Source organism: Mustela putorius, unplaced genomic scaffold, assembly GCF_011764305.1.
Source record: "Mustela putorius furo isolate JIRA1106 unplaced genomic scaffold, ASM1176430v1.1 tig00000430_pilon_pilon_pilon, whole genome shotgun sequence".
Classification (NCBI taxonomy): Eukaryota; Metazoa; Chordata; class Mammalia; order Carnivora; family Mustelidae; genus Mustela; species Mustela putorius.
In genome coordinates, this window is record NW_025421377.1 from 24,829,206 (window position 1) to 24,848,929 (window position 19,724).

General features: G+C 37.9%; 2 protein-coding genes across 4 annotated transcripts in view; one reads left to right on the top strand and one right to left on the bottom strand.

The window, feature by feature from the left end:
• ART3 (ADP-ribosyltransferase 3 (inactive)) overlaps nt 1-19,724 on the top strand; it is a 150,961-nt gene that overhangs the window by 9,709 nt on the left and 121,528 nt on the right. The gene's annotated exons all lie outside the window — the stretch shown is intronic.
• On the bottom strand, nt 9,504-11,847 carry CXCL10 (C-X-C motif chemokine ligand 10). The gene is given in 4 exon segments (NM_001310170.1): nt 9,504-10,299; nt 10,759-10,848; nt 11,072-11,198; nt 11,724-11,847. Coding segments are annotated over 4 exon segments (297 nt in total). The 5' UTR covers nt 11,785-11,847; the 3' UTR covers nt 9,504-10,280.

Below are 19,724 nucleotides of genomic sequence, written 5' to 3' on the forward strand. Positions count from 1 at the left end.
TCTAGGAATATTTCCCTTTCATCTCATATAATAATTTAAAGGAGGTCTTTAATTTCTAATCACAAAGTTTTTGCCTGAGTGGTCCTAGAGGTTAAAAAGGGGGGATGTTATTTTGATTAATCAAATAGGCCAGATGGTCTTGGAAATTTTAGGAATACCTTGGAAATAACCACAAGTGTCTTCTTCAGGGCCCAGATCTTTGAGGTCAGCTTAGGTTTCTTAAATAATCCCCACACTGACCCAAGTATTTTCAGTATAATTTGCATGCAGGATTTCCCAGATATGAAGTAGTATATTGGTAACGCTATGGCTGAGATGAATGCTCTGCAAACTGATACGGTCGAGGTTATAGAACCCTGAGAGTCTGGTAAAAACTATGAATACATGTATATATTCATTTTGCTTATAATTTTAGGGAAGTAGTTGATCTCTAAAAATGACACATCCCAGGATGATCTGGTCTGGGAATAGCAGCATTGCAGATTCTTTAATTCTTAAATTCAGATTGATGTTAAGCTTTTTTCAACTCCCCTTTTTCTTTTCTCCTCCTTTCCCATTCTAAAGTTAACTAAGGGAGTTTCCTGCATCTGTGCCTAGAAAATGAGATAGCCATGCTATTCTGGCTTTAATTAGATTTGAGTGTCCTGGGAAAATGTTGCATAATATGTAAACAACATGCTCTTCTCTATGTCAAGTGAAAATAACAAGGTTGGTTTTTTTTTTTTTAATTTTTTTTGAAAGAATTATCTTACAGGATGAAATTCAGGGTGGGAGGGACTTTCCCCTCCTCTGAACAGCTGTTGCTGCTATTAAAGCATTAAACTTAGTTTTGAAACATTTTTATTTTTGAAAGTCAGATAAGCCCCTGCTTAAAACCTTAATTCTCTTCCCACGGGACTTCATAGTCCAATAAACAGTTTGCCAGTGCACATGTTGGATATTGTAATGGGAGAAGGTCATCATTACTTCTTTGCTTGTGTGGTGATTCAACAAGACTAGTAAGCTTCTCTTTATTTCCAAGTTTAGTTTCTCCTAAGACTCAAGAAGTATCTAAAGTCTTTGGAAAGTTGTCCTGTCTTTGGAGCGAGTATGTTTCCGAAGGATTCTAGCTATGGCAAATGCGAGTAACTTTTTTATTCATTAAGTGAGTATTGAGCATTATTATGTGTCTAGTACTCTTGTAGGTACCAACAATAAGTAGCAAATAAGACAGGTATAGTTTCTGCTCTTACAGACCTTCATGGAGATAGAGAATAAAGACATGACAAAATACATACTATGTTTACAGATGGTGATTGATCAAGAATGATAGAAGCAGTGCTATTTTCTTTTCTTTTCTTTTTTTTTTTTTTTAAATTTGTCAGAGAGAGTGCAAGCGAGCTCAGGCAGACAGAATGGCAGGCAGTGGCAGAGGGAGAAGCAGGCTCCCTGCTGAGCAAGGAGCCCGATGTGGGACTCAATCGCAGGACGCTGGGATTATGACCTGATCCGAAGGCAGCTGCTCAACCAACTGAGCCACCCAAGTGTCCCAGTAGTGCTATTTTCAATAGATCGGTGAGGAAAGCTTTCTCCGAGAAGGTGATAATTTGAGTAGAGACCTGGATAAAGTGAAGGAATATGCTATGGGAATGTGTTTATTGTGCTTAAGAACCAGTAGGAGGCTGTATAGCTAGAATGGAGCCGTGAAAGGGAAACAGTAGGAATGATGTGGGAAATTTATGTAGCACTTTACAGACTGTATACTGTTGAAAGGCTGAGACCAGGGGATCTATAATCTCATTTGTGTTTTAAAAGTATTACTGGCTGTTGTGTAGAGAATAAATGATAGCTGGCAAGAGGGTGAGGAGGGAGACTAATAATGACATATTATTATTTAGTGACCTGAAATATATCCAGTAGTGGTTTAATGATTTTTTAATATAAGCAATTAAATTTTAATCTAGCATTGGACAAAAGTTTAGAGATACACACACACACACACGCGTATGAGATATATATGATATATATAGTTCTGTTTTCAGTTCAGATCTTTCTCGGAGTTCAATAATTTCATGGTCATGAGAACATAAATCCTAGCCCTTTAAGATTAACACTTACTGTCTTAGACAGTTGGTTTTCTTTTGCTTTAATTTTTTTCTTATTAGAAAGTGAAAATGTTCTTTGTAGAAAATATGGAAAATAAAGTAAAAAGTAAAAATCACCTATAATTCTATCATCTAGATATAGAATTTTACCTAATTATTGGCTGTTATTTTGCTCACATTTCTGGAGGATTTCTATTTCTGGTTATATAGGTGAGAAGACAGAGGTGCAGGCCGACTTTAATTACTTGTTGAGAATCATCAGAGTAATTACTGTCATATTTTTAGTGCTTTATTGAGGTTCTCAGCTAGCCCCTGAGTAGAGTGAGAATAATGGTAGTTGCCAAGTTCCAGATACGAACAGTGAATTACCTAAGTATACCGTGACAAAATCAAGAGACACAATTATAATCATTTTTTTCCTTATCCTTAAAGCCATGTTCTTAGATCATGTTGCAATATAGAGATCATTGTGCATCGTGTATTTCCCTAGAAAAAAGAGATTCTGCCCCTCAGATATGTAACATGACTATAGAGGTGCACCTGGGCGGCTCAGCTGGTTGGGTGGCCAACTCTTGATTTCATCTCAGATCATGATCCAGGGTCCTGGGATAGAGCCCCACATGGGCTCTGTGCTCAGTGAGTTGCAGGTGGGGGAATCTGCTTGGAGATTTTCTCTCTCCCTCTGCCATTCTCCCTGCTTATGTGCGTACTCTCCTCCTCTCCTTAAAACAAATAAATCTTAAAAAACAAAATAACATGACTGTATTACAGTAGATGTGTCCATTTTTTCACTGTGTACCTCAAATTTTACTTACATCTACACATGATGATCTTTTAACTAGAAAAGGAATTCTTCATCTCTGATTTAATTTCTCTATTTTTAGACTTTTAAAAAAATATCTGTGTAGATTACTTTTTCTGAGCTAGATTTCCTCATTAGCCTTGTTTTTTTGCCTTACAATTAAAAAACTCATTTAAAAATTACATAGCTGTGGCAGAGACAAATACAATTTCTCTTACAATTTCTATCCCTTGTTGTGATTAGATAAGGCAATACCTTGTGCTGAACAAGGTAGTATGGAGTGCAGCATTTTCAAGCCAGTAAGCCACTTCCATCCTTGTATTTCCTTTCATGGCAATCTTCAACTGAGAGAGAGAGAGAGACTGTATTCTTGAGTCAACATAGAAGCTTGCCAACCTACGTGGAACTTTGTGTGAACAAAAAATAAGCTTTCATTGTGTTAGGTCTTTAATATTTTGGGAGGTTTAGTACTACAGCATAGTCTAACAATCTTATATGTTATATTTTGGGTATGTTTTATAACATGTAAATAGTTTATAAATATACAATGGTGATGGCATGCTTAGCCAAAAAAAAAAAAGGCTTGGATACTTGGGTTGCTCAGTCCACTGAGTGCCTTCAGCTTGGGTCATGATCCCAGGGTCCTGAGATCAAGTCCCACATCGGGGTCTTTGCTCAGCAGGGAGCCTGCTTCTTCTTCTGCCAACTGTTCCCTCTGCTTGTGCACGCAGTCTCTCTCTCTGACAAATAAATAAAATCTTAAAAAAAAACCCTTTCATAATCTACGTCTTGTCTCTCCATCATTTTCCACAGTATTACTATCTCTAATTTTATATTATTTCAAGTTGAAAACACATATTTTTTCTTGTCTTGGATCATATTCTTTCCTCTGCTAGAGTTCATTTTTTTCCTTTTACCTGTCAGATATAATGCATCTTTTAAATTCCAGATCCCCATTATACTTTCCCAAGAAAGGCTTTCCTAATTTTCTCTTTTCTTATACATTTGCAAATTTTTCAGTCTACAGCATTTTTTCTGTTCAAATTTATTTACCTTTATCTCTCTCACTGATAGTAACTTAGGAACACATGATATATTCATTTTTATAACTTGGTATGTAGTGGATGCAATAGATATTTGTTAAATGAATGCTATGCTTTTTGAACAGAGAGCATTTTACATCTCTATTGGTTAACGCCTTTGTGAAAATTAGTTGACTGTAGGCAATAAAATAGGGGACCTTTTGGGTAGACTTAGGGGTCAGGAAAAATAAATGAGAGAGCAGGAAGGAGAAATTTTGCCACTTCATATTTTTCCAATGATTTAGTTAAGGGTTCCATAGTAATGGTTATGTATGTACTGTATTTCTCTATTATATATCAGAATATTGCAGCACTCTTAGCATGCTCTCCCTTCTCTTTTTTTGGTATTGCATTAGATTTTAATTTTTTTCTCCAAATTTTTTTAATTGACATATAATGGATATAAAGTATTGTTCTTTTTAGGTGTATAACATAATTTGATGTTTATGTATGTTGTGAAATGATTATCCATAGTAAGTCATTATCCATAGTTAGAAATATTTTTTGTGATAAGAATTTTTAATATCTATTAAACTTTTGAATACTTTTGAAAACTTTTGAATACTAAATCCAGTATTTTTTTAAGATTTATTTTTATTTATTTGACAGAGAGAGAGATCATAAGTAAGCAGAGAGGCAGGCAGAGAGAGAGGGGAAGCAGGCTCTCTGCTCAGCAGAGAGCCTGATGCAGGACTTGATCCCAGTACTCTTAGATCATGACCTGAGTTGAAGGCAGAGGCTTAACCCACTGAGCTACCCAGATGCCCTCTATACAATATTTCTAAAAAAGATTTTACTTAATTATTTGAGAGACAGAGAGAAAAGCATGAGCTTGGGGGAGGGGCAGAGGGAGAAGGAGAAGCAGACACCCTGCTGACCAGGGACCCTTATGTGGGACCCTATCCCAGGATCCTGAAATCATGACCTGAACCAAGGTCAGATGCTTAACTGACTGAGCCACCCAGATGCCTTTTCTTTTCTGTTTCAAGGTTGTTTTGGCTATGTGAGGTCTTTTGTCATTCCATACATGTTTTGGGATTATTTGTTCTAGTTTTTTGAAAAATGCTGGTGGGATTTTGAGAGGGATTAAATGTGTAAACTGCTTTGGGTGGTATGGACATTTTAATAATATTTGTTCTTCTAATCCATGAGCATGGAACATCTTTCCATTTCTTTGTGTAATCTTGAATTTCTTTCATCGTGGTTTTATACTTTTTGGAGTATAGATCTTTTACCTCTTTGGTTTATTCCCTAAGTATCTTAATGGTTTTTGGTGCAATTGTAAATGAGACTGATTCTTTAATTTTTCTTCTGTTGTTTCATTCCAGCAACAGATCAGAGTGCCTGGGTGGCTCATTCGATTAGGTGTCTGCCTTCGGCTCAGGTCATCATCTCAGAGTCCCGGGGTTGAGTCCCACATAGGGCTCCCTGTTCAGCCAGGGATATGGGAGGTTCTGCTTCTCCTTCTCCCTCTGCCCCCCCCCCCCCACTCACGTGTGTGAGCATGTGCTCTCTTTCAAATAAATGTAAGTCTTAAAAATGCAACAGATTGGGGTACCTGGGTGGCTTAGTGGGTTAAGCCTCTGCCTTTGGCTCAGGTCATGATCTCAGGGTCCTGGGATCGAGCCTCACATCATGCTCTCTGCTTAGCGGGGAGCCTGTTTCCTCCTCTCTCTCTGCCTGCCTCTCTGCCCACTTGTGATCTCTGTCTGTCAAATAAATAAATAAAATTTTAAAAAATGCAACAGATTTCCATGTGTTGATTTTGTATCCTCTGACTTCATTGAATTCGTGTATCAGTTTTAGCAGTTTTTCCATGGAGTCTTTCTGGTTTTGGTGTATAGTATTATGTTATCTACAAATAGTGAAATTTTGACGACTTCTTTGTCAATTTGGATGCCTTTTATTTCTTTTTGTTGTCTGATAGCTGTGGCTTGACTTCCAGTACTATGTTGAATAAAAATGGTTAGAGTGGACATCCCTGTCTTTTTCCTGACTGTAGAGGAAAAGCTTTCAGTTTTTCTCCATGGAGGATGATATTAACTCTGGGTTTTTCATATAAGGCCTTTATTATGTTGAGGTATGTTCCTTCTGACTCAACTTTGTTGAGGGTTTTTAGCTTGAGTAGGTATTTTGTCAGATGCTTTTTCTGCATCAAAATGTTCATATGGTGGTTCTTTTTATTTATGTGGTGTATCATAGGTGATTGATTTGCAGATATTTTATTTTTTAAGTAGGCTCCACCCCCAGCCTGGAGCCCACTTTGGGGCTTGAACACATGACCCTGCGATCACGACCTGAGCTGAGATCAAGAGTTGGATGCTTAACCGACTAAGCCCCCTAGGCACCCTGATTGATTTGCAAGTATTGAACCACCCTTGCAATCCAGGAGTAAGTCCCATTGGATCATGTTGAATGATTTTTTAAAGTGTATTGTTGGATTTGGTTTGCTACTATTTTTTCAGAATTTTTAGATCTGCACTCATCAAGGATATTGACCTATAATTCTCTTTTTTAGTTAAGCCCCCCCCCCTTTTTTTTAAAGATTTCATTTATTAGAGAGGGAGAGAATCACACGTGCGCACAAGAGCAGGGTGAGGGGCGGGGGAGAAGCAGAGTCCCTGCTGAGCAGGGAGCCCGATGAGGGGCTTGATCTTGGAACTCTGGGATCATGACCCGAGCTGAAGGCAGGTAGTTAATCAGCGGAGCCACCCAGGTGCCCTCTTTAGTGATGTCTTTATCTGGTTTTGGTATCGGGATATTGTTGGCCTTGCAGAATGAATTTGGAAGTTTTCCTTTGTTTTCTATTTTTTGGGGTAGTTTGAGAAGAATAGGTATTCTTTTTTCTTTTTTTTTTTTTTTAAGATTTTATTTATTTGACAGAGAGAAAGAGAGCATGCACGCACATGCGCATAGGACAGGGAGAGGGAGAGGGAGAAGCAGGCTTCCCACTGAGTAGGGGACCCATGTGGGACTCCATCCCAGGGCTCTGGGATCATGACTTAAGCTGAAGGCCACGCTTAACCAACTGAACCACCCAGGCCTGCCCCACTTCTTCTTTACATGTTTTGTAAAATTCGCCCATGAAGCTTCTTGGCCCTGGACTTCTGTTAGTTGGAAGATTATTAATTACTGATTAGTTCCTTCTCAGGTTATGGGTTTTTTCAAGTTTTCTATTTCTTCCTATTTCAATTTTGGTAGTTTATGCATTTCTAGGTATTTATCCATTTTTTTTTTCTAGGTTGTCCTATTGGCATGAAGTTTTGCATAATATTTTCTTAATTGTATTTCTGTTGGTTGTTATTTTTCCTCTCTCCTTTGTGATTTTATTAATTTGGGTCCTTTCTTTTTTCTTTTTGATAAGTCTTGTTAGAGGTTTATCAGTTTTATTAATTTCAAAGAATGATCTCCTTTCATTAATCTGTTCTTTTTTCTTTTTTAGTTCTTATATCATTTATTTCTGCTCTAGTCTATTGTTTTCTTTCCTTTTACTGACTTTAGGCTTCATTTGTTGTTATTTTTCTAGCTCTTCTAGGTGTAGGGTTAGGCTCTTTATTTGAGGTTTTTCTTGCTTCTTGATGTAGGCCTCTATTGCTATATACTTCCCTCTTAGGACCACTTTTGCTGCATCCCAGAGGTTTTGCACAGTTGTATCTTCATTTGTTTTCATTTATTTTTTTATTTCTTGTTTAGCCCATTCATTGGTAGCATGTTGTTTAATCTCCATGTATTTGTGATCTTTAATGAATTCAAAGAAATTAAAAATTTATAGATAAATTAAAAATTTGTAGATAAAAATTTGTAGATTAAAGAACAAATTCTCATGTACCACCTAAGCTTATCACCTAATCTCACCATCTAATCAAAAATAAAACTTTACCATAATTCAGAAGCCTCCTATGTGTTCCTCCTGTACTGCACTCATTTCTCACCTTCTGATGTAGTTACCCTCCTGAAATTTATGGAAGTCATTCCTTTGTTTTTGCTTGATTTCATCATATATGACTTCACTTCTAAATCCAGTGTGTAATGCCCATTTTAAAACTTCATAATAAATAGAATTATAGTGTATATAGTTTTTTGTGACATGCCTCTTTTGTGCAGGATTATTTTTGAGATACATCCATGTTTGATGTGGATAGTTATGTTTTATTTCCACTGTTGTATAGTATCCCTTGGGATTCATATACCTTGATTTATTTGTCTGTTCGATTTATGGACGTTTAGATTGTGTCCGGAGTTTTGCTGTTACGATGTTGCCATGATCTTCTCTGATATATGTCATATGCGAGAATATATCTATGGTATATACACAGTAGTAGAACTGCTAGGATATGGAGTGTGCAAATGATAAATTATTTATTTTATTTTTTATTTTTTTAAAAGATTTTATTTATTTATTTGACAGACAGAGATGATAAGTAGGCAGAGAGGCAGGCAGAGAGAGAGAGAGGGAAGCAGGCTCCCCGCTGAGCAGAGGGCCCGATATGGGGCTCAATCCCAGGACCCTGGAATCATGACCCGAGCTAAAGGCAGAGGCCCTAACCCACTGAGCCACTTAGGCACCCCTGCACATGTTAAATTTTATAAGATAATACCAACGTGGTTTCCAAAGCAGTTAAAGCTGTTTCCTCTTTCACCAGCAGTGGAGTGGTATTCCTCATTGCTCTCTAGCCTTCCTGTCACTTGGTCTTTATCCACCTTAAAAGAGTTTTGTCAGTCTGGTGGTGTCAGATGGTATCCCAAAATGATTTGAATGCAGAAGTCCCTGATTATTAGTGATGTTAAGTATTTTTTATATTCAACTTGTGCATTTTATTCCTTATTTTCTATTTCCCACTTTTCATTTAGCTGTTTATCCTTTCCTATTTTATTCATAGGAATTCTTTATATATTCTAGGTACTACTATTTTTTAAAAAGATTTTATTTATTTGAGAGTGAGAGAGAGCGTGAGAGAGACAGAGAGAGCATGAGAGGGGAGGTCAGAGGGAGAAGCAGACTCCCCATGGAGATGGGAGTCTGATGTGGGACTCGATCCCTGTACTACGGGATCATGACCCAAGCTGAAGGCAGTTGCCTAACCAACTGAGCCACGCAGGCACCATAGATGCTACTAATTTGCCATCTATGAATGTGTTGCAAATATTTCCTTAGTAACTAATTGGATATAGGAGGTGAGGCAGAAGTCATCTAAAATTACTTCCAGGTTTGGGCAACTGAGTGGTTGCTAGTGGCATTAAACTAGGACATTGAAAATAGGAGGAGAAATAAATCTGGGGAAAAGGAATTTGAGGTATTTTGGAGTTTGATGTTTCTGTGGGATATTCAGATGTCTATGAGACATCTCCACATAAGGGTCTGAAGCTCAGGCAAAGACTGTTAGGCCACATCAGTCCAAAGGAGTCTTATGTAATGGGCCTTTCCAAACACTGCAGTTGGAAGGAATATTATAATTCTCAAACTCATTTGTCATCTGCCCATTGGATTCTTTTATGAAATACATGTCGCAGTCAAATGACCCACCGGACACTTCATCTTAGTTATTATTTTATTACTTTTTTGATCTGTTTACAATTATGTAGTTTTTCTTAACATCTCCAAGAGAGCACAGTGTTTTAATTTTGAAACACATCTAGCATATTTGTCTTACATAACATGCAGAGTATATATCTAGATTTAAACATTTTTCATTGCACAGTCATGTGGTATTTAGTTAATACAAGTTACTCCATAAACACTGAAAACAATTCGGAAACATGTATATCTAAAATTCTACTTTTGTAGCTTTTCATTAAATAATAGTATTTTCATGTCCATTTTCAGGTAGTTCTAGGTTCTTCTGTGTATTTGGAGTTGCATATATATAACTGCTAGAAGAATATGAGGCCCCTTGGGAGAAGATAGCAGTAGAAGCCCATGGAGTAAAAGTTTTTCTTAAAAAAGCAGATTGTATTATGGCTATTTTGTGAAGTTCTGAGAACTCGGTGAAGTCCAGACGTGGAAATCTCTCTTAATATCATTGAGAAGATGGGACAGGTGAGGAGCGTGTCAGTAGCAGGGCTAGGACCTGGTACGTTCACTAAAAATACAGTACCTCACCATAGCTTATAGTGCCCGGACAGAAGGATGACCTGTCCACCTCCCTCAAGGAGTAGTAGCAGCTAAATTGGTGACAGCGGTTGGTCACCTTTTAGGAGAACTGCAATCCAGGAACAGTTAGGGCTTGCATATATCGTATGCAGGACAGTGATGGCAGAGGTAGTCTCTTTCTGGTCCATCTTTATCAACATTATAGTCGTTATGTTCTCTGTTCAAGGAGATGTTTTAGACCTGTAAGAAGAGAAAGGAGGTATAAAAGTGTGTTACAATCGGCTCTGGCTTCAGCCTGGGTTCTGCTTGGGACATTCTGAGCCCCCAGGCAAAGTGTTTGGTGAGCTTTACTGCTACTGTATCGTCATTGTAGATTATAGGAGCTGCTTTTTTAAGGCCAAGAAAGGCCTCCAAAAAGTGGGTAATTTTTTACCATATTCAGTAGGGGCAATTTCAGTAGCTTTGCTTGAGTAGTTAAAGCTCTGCCTCAGGGTCGACAATTCTACATAGGTAAGGTAACTTTTGATACTACACAAGATGATATCTTCATACAACAGTAAATCGAGGTAGAGGCAGGCATGGTGGTAAACACACTTTCAAGCCAAGGATCCCACTGGAAAACTCAATGCAAATATTTCTGAATTCCCCAGATTGACATTTCTTAAAGAGCAGTTCTTCTGCAAAGAACAGCAAACCTACCTTTCCTTGCTAATTGCTTTCAATAAAATCTTGATTTTCTTAGACGCAGGATTCAGGCATCTTTTCTCCCCATTCTTTTTCAGTGTGGCGCTGTAGAAGTAAGAAAGAGTTAAAATATTTAAAACAGTCTTGGGTCAGTAAAATAGATGGGAATATAGTTTTTAGATCAGACATTTATGTTTCAATCTAGATGTTTACCTTTGTTACACAGAAGTCTTAGAATCATTAAAAACCCTTTACTGATTGCATGATCATACTACTCTAATATATGATTACAACCAGGGAAGTGATATTCAGATGGCATTTCACTCACATGATCTCAACACGTGGACAAGATTGACTTGCTGGAATCACCTCAAGTTTTTCTAAGGACCTTGGATTTATAGATCCATCACTGATCTTGATACAGGTACAGCGTGTAGTTCTAGAGAGAGGTACTCCTGTGGGAAAAAGAGGTACAGACAGCAAGGGAGGTTAGTGCAGTTTTCATTTTAGGCATTTAATGTGGATTGGGTAGTGCTTAGCAGAACCAATATCCCCGTGTCATTTGAGTCAGTCAGAGAAAGAATAACCCCATTATAACACAGCTCTGAACGATTAATTAGTTGGTTATATGAAAGAATGGAATTGCAACTTGTGAAATGTAAATTCATACCCCTGAGCCCAGTTCTTATGGTTAATTAAGCTGAGTTGACTACAGAAGTATCTGTGTCATCCTCTCTTTCCTCATTCCCTTACATTTCTCTGTCTGTCCTCTTACCCTTCCTCTTCTGCTCCTCCTCTGTTTTATTCCATTTGCTTTTCTGACTGTCCACTCTGTTGCCAGAGGGATTCTCTTCTTACTTACCTTTCATTTATAGGCAGGCTGTAATACTATTGCAAATAAACCGTTCTCGTAATTAATTGAATTTATACCCAGTCGTATTTCTGATCTTACAAATTAAGTATCTCTTCATGTTCCTTACCTTGAGTTCCATTCAGAGTCAGAAAGATAAGGCAGAAGATAAGAACAGCACTTTGGTTCATGATGCTGTGACTGGAGGTTCCCCTGCAGTAGGCTCAGGAAGTCTTAAGCAGTGGAGTGTCTCAGAAGATCTGGAGCCAGGATGCCCTATTTATTTGTAAAGGCGCTTTCCCTCGATAACTCTGATTGGATAACATTATAGTTGACTCAGCAAAACCTGCAGCCTGTTCCTTGGGGAAGTCCCGTGTTGCAGAGTCAAAGGAATTGTTAATATTTATTGTGACTTTGAGCTGTGGAATTTCCCTCCATCTCCTTGTTCACTCGGAGTGAGTTAGGTTTCACTTTCCAGAACATGACTGGTTTCTTGAAAAACAGTTCATTGTGTGTAAGTTTTTTCAATGAAAAAAAATTTAATGAATCTTTCTGAATGAAACTTTGTTTCTCATCTTTTGCCTCCTGCAAAATAAAGATGTCAACTTAATCCTCAAGTCAGAGTCCTAAATACAGTTTTTTTCCCCAAGGTTTTTGTTTAAATTCCAGTTAGTTAACATTCAGTGTAGTAGTAGTTGTGGGTATAGAATTCAGTGATTCATCACTTACATACAACACCTATGCCCATCACAAGTGTCCTTCCTAATCCCCATCACCTATTTAACCCCACCTCCTGCCCACCTCTCCTCTAGCAACCCTCAGTTTGTTGTCTCTATGGTTAAGAGTTAGAAAGATGAATCCCCAGCTTTTGTATCAGCATGGGTAGGACTGGAGGACATTATGCTGAGTGAAATAAGTCAAGTAGAGAAAGTCAATTATATGGTTTCACTTACTTGTGGAGCATAAGGAATAACATGGAGGACATTAGGAAAAGGAGAGGAAAAGTGAATTGGGGGAAATTGGAGGGAGAGACAAACTATGAGAGACCGTGGACTTTGAGAAACAAACTCAGGATTTTGGACGGGAGGGGGTGTGGGGTGTTGGGTGAGCCTGGTGGTGGGTATTAAGGAGGGCACGTATGGCATGGAGCACTGGGCATGGTGCATGAACAATGAATCTTGGAACCCTGAAAAAAAATTAAAACATTTAAAAAAAGAGCCCGTTTCTTGTTTTGCCTCTCTTCCCCCCCCCCCATCCATTTGTTTTGTTTCTTAAGTTCCGCATGTAAGTGAAATCATAGGCATTTGTCTTTCTCTGGTATGATACTGTCTAGTGCCGTCCACACCACTGCACATGGTGAGACTTCATTCTTTTTTATAGCTAAGTAACAGTTGTTGGTTTTTTTAAAAATATTTTATTCATTTATTTGACACAGAGAGAGAGAGAGATGATCACAAGTAGGCAGAGAGGCAGCGGGGGAGTGGGAGGAAGCAGGAGATCATGACCTGAGCTGAAGGCAGAGGCTTAATCATCTGAGTCACCCAGGCTCTCCAGCTAAGTAACAGTTTTAAAATGAGTATATCTTAATGCTGTGTTTTGAATCTATTTTAATTTGCAGCATTAAGTCATGAATATAAATATATTCATTCACCTCATGGGTTCCAGGGATGTCATATATTTTCTCTTTTTATCCCTACAATAACCTGTAAGAAAATACGAAAATTATCTTTATTTTATATATGGAAGAAGAACCTCAGGTAAGATTTGTGTTAGGTCATACAAAGGTTGAAATCCATTTAGTTTACTTATGATGTTTTTTCTTAATATTTGTTTTAAACTTTTGTAATTTCTTTTAGAGCCTAAGAAAGTTTTAAAAGTTCTTTAGTAATAGCAATTTTTCATCCTTTGTAGGTGAATCTAATTTTTGGAAATAAGAGTTTAGCCACACCTTTCCTTTTGATCAAATACTATAAATAGGTTTGGTCTTCTTGAACAAGTTCAAAGATCTGGAATTGGTAAGTTTCAAAGAATTCCAGAATGTTTTGAACACTCATGACTTAATTAGAATAACTGAATAGTCCCCTACATATAACTATTTTGAGGGAAAACACTACTTGTTTGGATATCTGATTTCTCTTAGTGTTGGTAAGTAAATTTTGTGTGGTTTAGAAAAATCCCTGAATGAAACGTCATAAGGAATGTCTAGAATGCCATAAAAAAAGGATTAATAGCCATGATAAGATTATTGCAAAAAACAAAGGATTTCCTTTTTGAAGAAAATGTTTATTTTTTTAAAAGTTTTTTAAAAATATTTATTTATTTATTTGATAGAGAGAGAGAGAGAGAGAGGGAGAGCGTTCACGCACAAGCCAGGAGAGCAGCAGGCAGAGGGAGAGGGAGAAGCAGGCTTCCCACAGACAGAGAACACACCGACAACATGGGGCTCAGTCCTAGGACCCTGGGGTCATGGTCTGAGCTGAAGGTAGACACTTAACGGACTGAACCACCCAGGTGCCCCTGGAGAAAAATATTAAAAAGGGGCATGAATAGAGAGACCTTGGGAGAACAGGATGGAAACAGGTTGGTTTAACATTGATACAATTCAAAGATATTGTCACATGCAAAGCAGAGGATAAAAAGTGTCAGTTGTTAAACTGGTAAAGAAATTAGCACAATTTTAACAGGGCAAAATAGGGGCAAAAATCAGTTTCTTAGTATTCAGTAGCACTTGGCCGATTATTCACAGCAGGTAGCGTCAGTAGGAAGCAGGTGATACCCAGATGGTGTACTATGCTGGGCCCAGCAGTGGAAATTCAGTATCCAAGGGATATAGTAGTTTGTTTTTGTTTTTGTCAGCGATTGGCAGTAGGGGACCCAAGGTGACATGCTGTTCGGATTGTAGGCATCATCATGCTTCAATGGGCAATCTCGCGCAAGTGAATACTTGGAACCTGGGGAAATATCTGGGAGGCCTTTCCATAGTCCGTTAAGCTGCAACAATCTAGAGATAGGCCAGGTTGAGGCTGAGTTTCATCCTCGGATTAAACTCGTTTAGCTGGTAGATACTGGTGTAGAGCTTGGCACAGATACCATGAGGAGCACATATCTGCAAACTGGGCACACGTAAAACTTGACACCTCAAATGTAGGAATGTTGTCATCAGAACAATGACAAAGTTGTTGCTTGGGGCAGGCCAACATTGCTCAGTCTGTGCCAGGGCGAAGCTCTCAGGTCAGCAAGTCAGGGGAACTCGCTGGGGGAAACTGGGAAGACAAAAGGAAGGGGAATGAGACAGGAACTGCCAGATCCCAGAAGACTTTCACATGGCAGAGACTTTCTTCTGATGAGGGAAGGGCTCAGGAGAGAGACCGTGGTATGGAAGGGACCTCCCATAGCTCTTTGTGCAGGATAAGAAATTAGATTGTGAGAAAAAAGGCCAGAATTTTTAGAGAAATGTCTGACATTCAAGGATGGAAGAGTTTCTGAACAATTCCAACATTAAAAAAAAAAAAGTGATAAGTTTACTTTTGTCTGTTTTTAAATTCTCAGCTAACATGCTCTCTCAAACAGAGTTTGAGGCAGATTAGCTATGAAGTGGACTAGATATGTTATTAATGAGAAAATATTTCTTACTGGTTTTTTAAGTTAAACATTACAGAGCAAAAACTGGGCCAGACTATGTTCGAAGTGCTTTATGATTATTGACTCAGTTATTCCTTAAATAATGACTCATTTAATCCAGAAACTTTAATTCTGAAGGCCATGTTCTTTTTCTAACATCTTAACTTTATTTTACTTTTTTCAGTGTTCTAAGATTCACTGTTAATGCGCCACGCCCAGTGCTCCATGCAGTCCGCGCTCTCCTTAAGACCCACCAGGCTCACCCCTCCCCCACCCTCTTTCCTCGAAAACCCTCAGTTTGTTTCCAAGTCCAGTCTCTCATGGTTCGTCTTCCTGGGATCCTAACCCTTTTTATCACATATGTCATTTACAAATATATTTTTCCACTTAGTAGGTTGCCTTTTAGTTTTGTTGATTGCATCCTTTGCCATGAAGAAGCTTTTTATTTTGATGCAGTCCCAGTGGACTTTTATTTGCTTTTATTGCTTTTATTTCCCTTGCCTCAGCAGACACATGTAGAAAAATGTTGCTACAGCCAATGTCCGAGAAATCACTGTCTGTGTTCTCTTCTAGGATTTTTATGGTTTCACATCTCATATTTAGGTTCCCAGTCGGTTTTGAGTTTCTTTTTTGTGTTTCTTCTAAGAAATTGGCCTACTTTCTTTAGCATGTAGCTGTCCAATTTCCTCAACACCATTTGTTGAAAAGACTCTTTTCCTTATTGCATATTCTTTCCTCCTTTGCTGAAGAATAATTAACCATAAAATTGTTGGTTTATTTTTGGGTGTTCTATTTTATTTATCGATGTGTCTGTTTTTTGTGCTGTACTATACTATTCAGTTACCACAGCTATGTAACATAACTTGAAGTCTGGAATTGTGATGCCGCCAGTTTTGTTCTGCTTTTTCAAAATTGGTTTGACTCTCTGGGGGTCTTTTGTGGTTCCATACAAATTTTAGGATTATTATTTTATAGTTCTTTGAAAAATACTGATAGGGAGTATATTAAATGATTGCTTTGGGTAGTATAGACTTTTTTTTTTTTGTTAAAGATTTTATTTATTTATTTGACAGACAGAGATCACAAGCAGGCAGAGAGGCAGGCAGAGAGAGAGGAGGAAGCAGGAAGCAGGCTCCCCGCTGAGCAGAGAGCCCGATGCGGGGCTTGATCCCAGGACCCTGAGATCATGACCTGAGCCGAAGACAGTGGCTTAACCCACTGAGCCATCCAGGCGCCCCGGGTAGTATAGACTTTTTAATGATTTTTTTTTTAATAGTCCGTGAACACAGGAATGTCTTTGTTTTTGTTGTCTTGAATTTCTTTCATCAGTGGTTTTGTAGTTTTCAGAGTACAGGTGTTTACTTTCAAGTTTATTTCTAGAAATTTTGTTTTTGGTACAATTATAGTTGGAATTGTTTTTTTAATTTCATTTTCTGTTGCTTCATTATTTGTGTACAGGAATGCAATGGATTTCTAAACAGTGCTTTTTTTTTTTTTTTAAGATTTTATCCATTTATTTGACAGACAGATCACAAATAGGCAGAGAGGCAGGCAGAGAGAGAGAGGAGGGGAGAAGCAGGCTCCCCACTGAGTGGAGAGCCTGATGTGGGGCTGGATCCCAGGACCCTGGGATCACGACCTGAGCCAAAGGCAGAGGCCCCAGCCCACTGAGCCACCCAGGCACTCCTATACAGTGCTTTTATATCCTGAATTCATTTATCAGCTCTAGTAGTTTTTTGGTGGAGTTTTTAGGATTTTCTATCTTTAGTAACATCTCATCTGCAGAATGAAAGCTTTACTTCTTCCTTGCTAAATTGGATGCCTTTTATTTCTTTTTGTTGTCTGATTACTGTGGCTAGGACTTCCAGTACTCTGTTGAATAAAATCAATGAGAGTACACATCCTTGTTTTCTTTCTTTTTTTTTTTTTCTCTTGTTGCTGACATTAGAGAAACCATCTCTGTTTTTCAGCAGAAGTGTGACACTGGTGGTATATAAGCCCTGAATTATGTCGAGGTATGTTTCCTCTAGAACCGTTTTGATGAGGGTTTTATTACAAATGAATGTTCTGTGTCCTGTGGTTCTTTTCCTTCATCTTGTTGATGTGTGATAAATCCCACTGATTTGTGAATATTGATCCACACTTGCCTCTCGTGAATAGATCCAACTTGATCACAGTGAATGATTGTTTTAATGTATTGTTAGATTTGGTTTGCTAGTGTTTTGTTGAGGAGTTTTTGTTTCTATGTTCATCAGAGTTATTGGCCCATGGTTCTCTTTTTTTTGTGGTGTGTTTATCTGTTTTTGGTATCAGGATGATACTGATCTCATAGAATGAATTTGGAAGTTTTCCTTCCTTTTCTTTTTTTTCTTTCTTTTCTTTTTTTTTTTTTTTTGAGTATTCAGAAGAATGAGTATTAACTCTTTTTTAAGTGATAGAACTTGTCTGTGAGGCCATCTGGTCCTAGAGTTTTGTCTTTTGGGAGGTTTATTTTTCTTAATTCAATTAGCCAACATCATTAATTTCAGATGTAGAGTTGAGTAAATTCATCAGTTGCATATTAAAACCCAGTGCTCATCACATGACGTGCTCTTCTTAATATGCATCACCCAGTTACCCCAGCCGCCCACCCACCTCCCTTCTAGCAACCCTTAATTTCTTTCCCATAGTTAAGTCTCTCATGTCTCCCTCTCTGATTTCTTCCCATTTGTTTTCCCTCTCTTTCCTGATGATCCTTTTTTCTGGTTCTTACATTCTTCATATGAGTGAAACCATAATGTTAATTGTCTTTCTCTGACATTTTACTCAGCATAATACCCTCCAGTTCCATTCCTCTTGATGTAAATGGTAGGATTTATCTTTCTGATGGCTCAGTAAAGGAGTTTTTTTTTTTTTTAAATTATGCTTCAGTTCCATTACTGGTAACCCATCTGACCAATTTCTTTTTCTTCCTGATTCAGTTTTGGTAGGTTATGTGTTTCCAGGTATACCAATTCTTCTAGGTTGTAGAGTTTTTTCACATGTAAATTTTCATAATTTTCTTAAAATGGTTCATATTTCTTTGGTGTTGGTTGTTGTTTCTCCTTTTTCATTAGTGATTTTGTTTATTTGGGTCTGCTCTCTCTTTTTGTTGAGTGTGGCTACAGGTTTATTGATTTTATTGATGTGTTCAAAGAACCAGCTGGTTTCATAATCTGTTCTATTATTTTTTTCTTTTGGTTCCTATATCATTTATTTCTGCTCTAATTTTTGTTATTTTTTTCTGGTTTTGAATTTTGTTATTTTTCTAGATTCTTTAGGTATAAGGTCAGGTTGTTTATTTATTCTTTTTTCTTGATGTAGGTCTGTATTGATAATAACTTCCCTCTTTGAACTGCTCCCAAGGTTTTTGAATGGTTGTGTTTTCATTTTCATTTGTTTCCATGTAATTTTTGATTTCTTCTTTGATTTTTTGGTAGGCCCATTCATTATTCAGTAGCATGTTATTTAACTTCCATGTATTTGGGCCCTTTACAGATTTTTTCTTGTGGTTGATTTCGAGTTTCATAGCATTGTGTTCAGAAAAGATGTGTGTTATGACTTCGATCTTTTTGAATTTATTAAGATTTGTTTTGTGGCCTAATATGTGATTTTTTCTGGAGAATGTTCCACATGCATTTGAGAAGAACATGTATTCTGCTGTTTTAGGATGCAATGTTCCACATATATATGTTAAATTTATCTGGTCCATTGTGTCATTCCGAGCAAATGTTCTTTTATTGATTTCCTGTTTGGATGATCTGTCCATTGATGTAAGTGAGGTGTTAAAGTCCCCAACTATTGTATTACTGTTGATGATTTCCTTTACATTTGTTGTTATTTACTTTATGTATTTGGGTCCTCCCATCCTGAGTGCATAAATATTTTCAATTATGTCATCTTTTTGGGTTGTCTTCTTTTTGATTGTGTAGCATACTTTTTTTTAAAAGATTTTATTTATTTATTTGACAGACAGAGATCACAAGTAGGCAGAGAGGCAGGCAGAGAGAGAGGAGGAAACAGGCTCCCTGCTGAGCAGAGAGCCCGATGCGGGACTCAATCCCAGGACCCTGAGATCATGACCTGAGCCGAAGGCAGCGGCTTAACCCACTGAGCCACCCAGGCGCCCGTAGGGTACTTTTTTTGTCACTTGTTACAGTTTTTGTTTTAATCTGTTCTATTGTAAGTATTGCTACCCTTTCTTTCTTTTTTTCTTTTTAAAAATTCATTTACTTATTTATTTGAGAGAGAGAGAGCATGAGATGGGGGAGGGTTAGAGAGAAGCCAACTCCCTGTTGAGGGGGGGGAGCCCAGTGTGGGGCTTGAGCCCAGGGCCCTGGGATTATGACCTGAGCCGAAGGCAGATGCTTAACTGACCAAGCCACCCAGGCACCCCATACTCTGAGTTTCTTTTGACATCCATTTCCATGATCAATGTTTCTCTGCCCTCTCACTTTCAATCTGCAGGTGTCTTTAGATCTGAAATGGTTCT